This window comes from Aulonocara sp. 'chitande type north' Nkhata Bay, linkage group LG6 (assembly GCF_057382095.1).
Source record: "Aulonocara sp. 'chitande type north' Nkhata Bay isolate Kocher_YH1m ecotype deep benthic linkage group LG6, A_spYH_male_GT1.1, whole genome shotgun sequence".
Taxonomy (NCBI): Eukaryota; Metazoa; Chordata; class Actinopteri; order Cichliformes; family Cichlidae; genus Aulonocara; species Aulonocara sp. 'chitande type north' Nkhata Bay.
This window is the reverse complement of record NC_141349.1, coordinates 35,493,425-35,500,052: the sequence shown is the minus strand read 5'-3', so window position 1 is coordinate 35,500,052 and position 6,628 is coordinate 35,493,425. Positions and strand designations below refer to the sequence as shown.

At 38.2% G+C, this 6,628-nt stretch overlaps 1 protein-coding gene across 1 annotated transcript; it reads right to left on the bottom strand.

Annotated features, from left to right (window-relative positions):
* Window positions 1-766: 766 nt before the first annotated feature.
* On the bottom strand, window positions 767-6,567 carry LOC147328339 (platelet endothelial cell adhesion molecule). Its single transcript, XM_086296634.1, has 13 exons — window positions 6,424-6,567; window positions 6,300-6,326; window positions 6,079-6,205; window positions 5,815-5,996; window positions 5,372-5,555; window positions 3,771-3,874; window positions 3,380-3,652; window positions 2,978-3,283; window positions 2,800-2,901; window positions 2,687-2,714; window positions 1,808-1,856; window positions 1,642-1,707; window positions 767-1,560 (listed from the first exon to the last, which is right to left on the bottom strand). Exons 1-13 carry the CDS (start codon window positions 6,452-6,454, stop codon window positions 1,492-1,494), a joined length of 1,548 nt encoding a protein of 515 aa, XP_086152760.1. The 5' UTR covers window positions 6,455-6,567; the 3' UTR covers window positions 767-1,491.
* Between the last annotated feature and the right edge of the window lie 61 nt (window positions 6,568-6,628).

The window sequence follows — 6,628 nt, the reverse complement described above, 5'->3', positions numbered from 1 at the left end:
TGGTTCTTATACATAACTGAGCACTCAAAGTGCTCTTATACAATTTACCTCATTCACCGATTCACACAAGCACTTTTTTCTGTGCTTTTCATCTAGCATTCACACTCCGATAGATGCAGCAGAGCAGAATGGAGCAGACAACCAACCTTCAGATTGATAGGTGACCTGCTCTAGCTCCTGAGTTACAGCCACCCCAATGTATCAAATATGTATTCAATGTTAAATGTATGTTTTGTTTTATTTTAATGTAGTGCATTTTTATTCCAGGTGTGGTGAGGCTAAGAATAAAGAAGCTTATTTCAGACAAGAAAGCCAACTATAGGTCAAAATCTTGTGTTATTATCTGAAAATTTCACAGCAATGACACAAAATTTAAGTTATTATCTAATTTAGAAAAATACATTTTAGATATTTGAATTTTTAAAAGTAGATAATAACCCCAGATTTTTACTCATAGACGACGTATAGGTGGCAAAAAAAAAGTATTTTTTTCCAGTGGTAGATACAAGCTTACACAAATGGCGGCAACATTGTGCAGAACAGAAAGTGTGCAAAGTTTCTAAAAAACATTTTAGAAACAAATTGATTATTTGTCAAGTAACCAAGTGGTTTTACTGACTATAGTGGCCATAAGCTCATTCATGTATGACTAAAATTCATAAATTTTATAATGTAGTCAATTATGTGTTTCAAAAGTCTTTATCCAGAAATGAGTTAAGACAAACACGAATGTACAAACGAAAGATGATTTATTTAGAGAATTCTTGTATTAAACGTTTTACCATTCCACACCCCCCCCCCCGCCCAAAAAAAATTAAATAAAATTTCTATGCTAAATTATATGCTATCATCATTTTTCACACCAAAATATAGATGAACTGATAACTTTGTAATAGTTTGACCAACAAATAATTACAATAAAATCATCATAGCCCAGACACAGTCTGAACAAATTTGTTGTTTTTAAATGTGTAATATTTAATATTTTCTGCAACACTCGGAGCTTGCTATATCCTGGTTTGTTAGCCAGTTTTCACTGCAAAACATTACAATGTAGAGGTTACGAGTGAAAATCATGATAAAAATAAACAAACCAAACAAACACATTAATTACCCCACATAACTTTCCTTAATCCATGCATACAAATCGCCCAATTCCTGTAAAGCACAAAGAAAAGCCGTGGAACAAGTAAACTGACAAACTCGTGTTAGAAAATAATTTTGCAATCAAAAATTATCACACAGGCACATATAAATATACAACTGGGGTCAAAAATGATTCCACTGGTTAAAGAGAGTTCTTTCTTTCTTAATTTTGTTTCCCTCATCCTCATCAGTATTAAACTTGGCACCTCTGACTTAACTTGTCCTTCACAATGTTTTACAGATAACTGGTAAAAGTGCTCATGCTGTAAGGACGCTGCAGCACTGACCAAATGTTTATTTCACTACAACAGTTCACGTTTAGAGAGCAAACATCCACGTAGTTCTTTAAACTGGTTCATCCTTCAAAGTCTTCTTCTGAATCTGGGGCCATTCATCTTCAGAGGATTCAGATGCCTGAGGGGAGAAAACAAACAAAATACTTCAACGGCTTGTTTATCTCTAACTGGGTAACAAAAGAAACGTATCTGGCCTCACCTGATCGAATTCATCCTCTCTCGCTGCTTTCAGCAGATCAGAATCATCACTGTGGACTGAAAAGTCCTATAAGAAGACATTATTGAGTGGTGCTTACTGTGCTGGGAGTAAAGTGGTACAATACAATCAGTATGTCATTGAATGCACTAAAGAAATCGCCACTTACCAGCTCGTCCTCATATACAGCTTTGCTTCTCTGCATCTCCAAGCTCCACCTGCAAAGAGACAAAATGCACATGTAGGCTACAGCTGTCTTAAGAATGATTAAGTGTGCAAGCACAGACATTTTTATAGTCCCATACAAGGGAAGGAGAGAAAGGGGTGTGAAAAAAGTGGTCAAATTCAAAACAACTACAGTTACTTTAATACCCCAAAGTGATTCAATCTCCACAGACTTCCATGTTATTCATTTTATTTCATTCGTTATTTATATCTTAAACTGCTGTTAGGTTGTTGAAAGCTGACCCATTTTAGTGAAGTCAAAAATAAGTAAGTAGCATTTCATGTGACATTTTTTATAAGACACATTGATCACTTGTTTCAGTTCCATTATCATAAAAAAAACCCCAATTTTTCCAAATTTCCAAACCACAGCACCCCATGTTCAATCTTAGCTCCCCAAATCTTACATGTCATTAAAGACAGGATCACAAATGTACTCATAGCTCTCTGGTAACCCTGTGATGGTGAGTCTTAACTGTAGACAAGAAGGGTGTAGCATCTAATATACAGTAGAGTTTTTCCCTTGATAGCTTTAATATTTAACCACAAACAAATAAGAATCTAGGCTTGAACATTACATTCATTGTTGCTGTTCTTTGAAAAGCCGCTGTGCTGCAAAAGGAAAACAGGAAGCAGGGCCACTTTACTTTGTTACTTATAGTCCACCATTGTTTCTTTCAGTGGCCTATGGTGGATAACACCCCAATAAAAACAAAGAAAAACCTGACTCTGGAGGAAGTAGCACAGTTCCCTTCACATAGGAAGCATTGACATTATAGTTACTATACTTTTCAGCAGTTTCAGAATTAAACAAAGAACTCACAGAGACTTTTCTCCATACTGCCTCTTCCCTGAAACGAAAGTGAATAATGTTATTTCTCAGCAGCAAATGCAAAGGCTGCAAAACGAGATGAAAGAAAAAGCATCTGTACTCACTGAAAATCACTCCAATCCAGCAACAAGCAGACATCAGGAAAATCAAAAAGGCAAAACTTCCAAATACAACTCCCACTACAAAGTCAGGAATGCGGTTCAGCACTAGAGGGGGAGGAAGATGAAGAGATGATTTAAGCTGTCACCTGGTATCTGTGTGTTTGACTCAAATCAACTGTACCTTCTTTATCCAAATATCGTCTCTTGCTGCTTATGGCGGTGCTGTTGTCGAAGCTGTCTGATACTTCACAGTAGTACGTCCCGGCGCTTTCCCTCCCCACAGATAGCAGGAGTATCGATCGTTGTGGCATCTGGTCCACCACATAGTAGTAGGTTCCTTGATCCTGTAGGAGGGTTTTGTCGTGGAACCACTGATAGTGTGGATGTGATCCCTTCTCGGCTTTGCAGTAGAACCTCAGGCCAGTTACAGCGTAGTTTTCTCCAGTGTCGTAGTCATAATGCATTGTCACAGGTCCACTAACAGGGACTGTTGGATGCCAGAAAGGGATGTCAAGACAAATAGATGTTAACTGTAAAAACACATGCTTATCTCAGTAATTTCTTAACAGTTTTAAAAACATACCAACATGCAAGGGCAACCACTGACTGTATGTGGTCTGTTCTCCGTTGCTCGCATGGCATCTGAGAAAGCCTAAGTGGCGGTCCATGACCAAAGGAAGCTTAAATACGTAATGTCTCTTTTCCACTGTCATGTTGATGACCTGCTCTTTCCCACGGTACAGCGAGTAGGTGATAGGCAGATCTCCTCGTGTTGAGTTACAGACAACCATCGCAAAATAATTTTGTGGCTCTTCCTTTAACACAGTGAAGGAGATGTCAGGGGTTGACACAAACTCTGAAAGAAGAGTAAGAAGAGTGATGTTATTTTGTTGATCTGCTGTCAAAAAAACAAACCATGATGAATTTACGAAAACATGACCAGAAGGATTTTTCCCCACAAAATGAGTGCTAACCTTTGACTGTGATTTCAATTTCAGAGCTGTTGGAGGTGAAGACTGTTTTGTTGAAGACGTTGGTAGCCACACACTTGTAGGAGCCACTGTCTTGAGGATTTGTTCTGAGGGTGACAAAGAAAACTATTCCTGTAATATTTGAATTTATTGTTTCCATAGACTGTACAGGAAAAATAGGTGTCAATATATGGCCAGCAGGGGGCAACTCCTCCAGTTACGTAAAAGAAGTCTAGAGGAGTTCTAGAGTCTATGAGAGATTGACTCTTAAATCATTTTCTGATAAGTTTATGGTCTAATCACACTAGTTTCAGGTCCCTGTTAGTTTCTGTTAGAGTCAAAAGAAGAATATCAGGTATGCTTTAGGGTGGGCCTACCTGGTAAATTAAAAACCTTGTATCTGTCAAAACATTTGGTCTGAATGACTGTTTTATAAATTAGCTGATGATTTCTTAATCAGTCTTAAATGATTATTCTTAATGGTTATGCAATGTTTTCTCTTGTTTAAACTGACAAACAGCAACATCTATGGTGGCCCTGAGAGGCCAAACGGACTGCAACTTAAGAAAACACCAGAAACAAGAAAAACGCTGCAAAAGCACACAAAACACAACGGAGATAGGAAAAAAGAAAACATAAAAAGGAAAAAACAGATTTCCAAAAGCACAAGGGAAGTGTTTCTGGGGAGACAATAAACCGACGGACCAGTTGCAGGAACCAAAATATGCTAAGAATTGCGCTGGGAGACACTTGTGGAGAAGTGGAGGATCTATCGGTTTTGTGAGGAAAGAAAAGATGAGAGGTAAGTGTGTTAGTCTAACTATTAGCCTAAAAATCCATCATCAGTATTATATGAATCATGATAAAACACACCTACCATGTTTTGGGTTCCTGCAACATGTCCGTCGGGTTATTGTCTCCCCAGAAACACTTCCCTTGTGCTTTTGGAAATCAGTTTTTTCCTATTTCTATTTTCCTTTTTCCTATTTCCGTTGTATTTTGTGTGCTTTTGCAGCGTTTTTCTTATTACTGGTGTTTTCTTAAGTTGCAGGCCTCTCAGGGCCACCGTAAAACATCAGACATTTTGGCCCATTCTTCTTTAAAATACTACTTGATTTAATTGAGTTTTAGTAGTATTCATTTACGCACAGCCCTTTTAAAGTCCTGCCACAGCATTTAAATCAGAACTTGATTCTTTTCTTTTTCAGTCATTCTGTTGTAGATTTGTATGTATGCTTGGAATCATTCCATGACCCAGTTTGGGCAAAGCTTTAGCTGTTGGACAGATGGCCTCACATTTGACTGTGCAATACTTAGAGGTGTTCATGAACAACTCAATGACTGAAAACATCTGTTGTTGCAAAACCAGCCCAAATCATCAGCTCTCCATCATGCTTGACAGTGAGTATGAGCTGTTGGCTGTGTTTGTATTTCACTAAACTTAAACTTGGTTGCAGTTGGTGATGATCAGGTAATCAAGTGCGTTTGATTTGCAGCACGTGGTTTTTTAGATAATCCTACGCTGTCAGAAGCTCAAATGTAAGTGGACTGTTGATTATTAGTAACATGCACCTGCTGGATTGCTTCATTTGATTGTCACTAACCTGTAGATCGTGAGCTGGTTGTCATAAATACGACGGAGGGAAGACGGCGATACAAGCTGATCACTGTGCAGCCATTTGTAGGAGATATAATTTCCAGCGCTAAGTTGACAGATTAGCTGAAGTGTTTCTCCCTCAAAGAAGTCATCTGGACCAGAATTGATGATCTGTGCACCTTTCACCGGCTCTGCAGGACAGACACAAGAACAGGCTGAGATCATGGTGCACTTTCTGAACAACAGTAATGCTTATTGATACTGACTACTGTTTCCCCAAACTTCAGCCCCCAACTTCAAAAACAAAAGCAGTTATGTTTTTTTTTTATATCCAAAGCACTGGTGAAACACAATGAAACAGTTTTATTAAAAAAACAATTAAAAGATAATAAAGACAACCCAGAGTGATAGTCAGCAACTGTTTATATGCATATAAATAAAGGGACTCACCGATAACCTTTAAATAGTGTAGGTTGCTGGATGTGGAATTAATATGAGAGATGGAGCGGTTTTGTACGCTAGCCACACACTTCAGATAGCCGTCATAACGCTTTTTGATAACCATGGGAATGTTTGCGGCCTCCCCTTCCAGTGAAGTGTATTCACCCAATGCCTTGTTGGGGTCATCCTCCCTGTAAAAAGGGTAGTAATTAGAAAAATGTCATCATTTAATGTAACGTGTCTCACCACAGTGGTTAAATTGAATGTACCCACTTAAATATCTGCAGCAGGATTTCGTGATTTATCGGGTGGTTCGGCACTTCACATTGAAACTCTACATACGTTTTCACCAAAGCCTCATTGGGGCCATACAGTTGTGGATGCCCCAGAAAAAACTGACCTATAAAGAATAGAAGGAAAGACAATGAAAATATCACAAAAAGAATCAACAACACAATTAAAATACACACATACAAACAGTAACGCTCACTTACTGCTTTCCTTAAAGCAGCAGCACAACCCTGCAGGGATGAAAAAACGAGAAAGAAACTAAAGAGATTGGAAGATTTTAACATTGCGAAATATTAAGTTTACTGTGGTTCCCTTTGTGTTGCTTACCCAGAATGACCACAAAGAAGGAAGCAAGCATCTTCTGGAAAAACAACAGACTTTAATACAACATTAGTCCTTGAAAATTATTACAGGGAGCTGCTGTCAGACACAAGTGTGACAGTTGTCAGTTTTAAACTGTGTGTTTAGGCAATGCATGTGGAAAAGTACGCACACACCCTCTTCGAAACATGTGCAAATAACTGATAGTGTT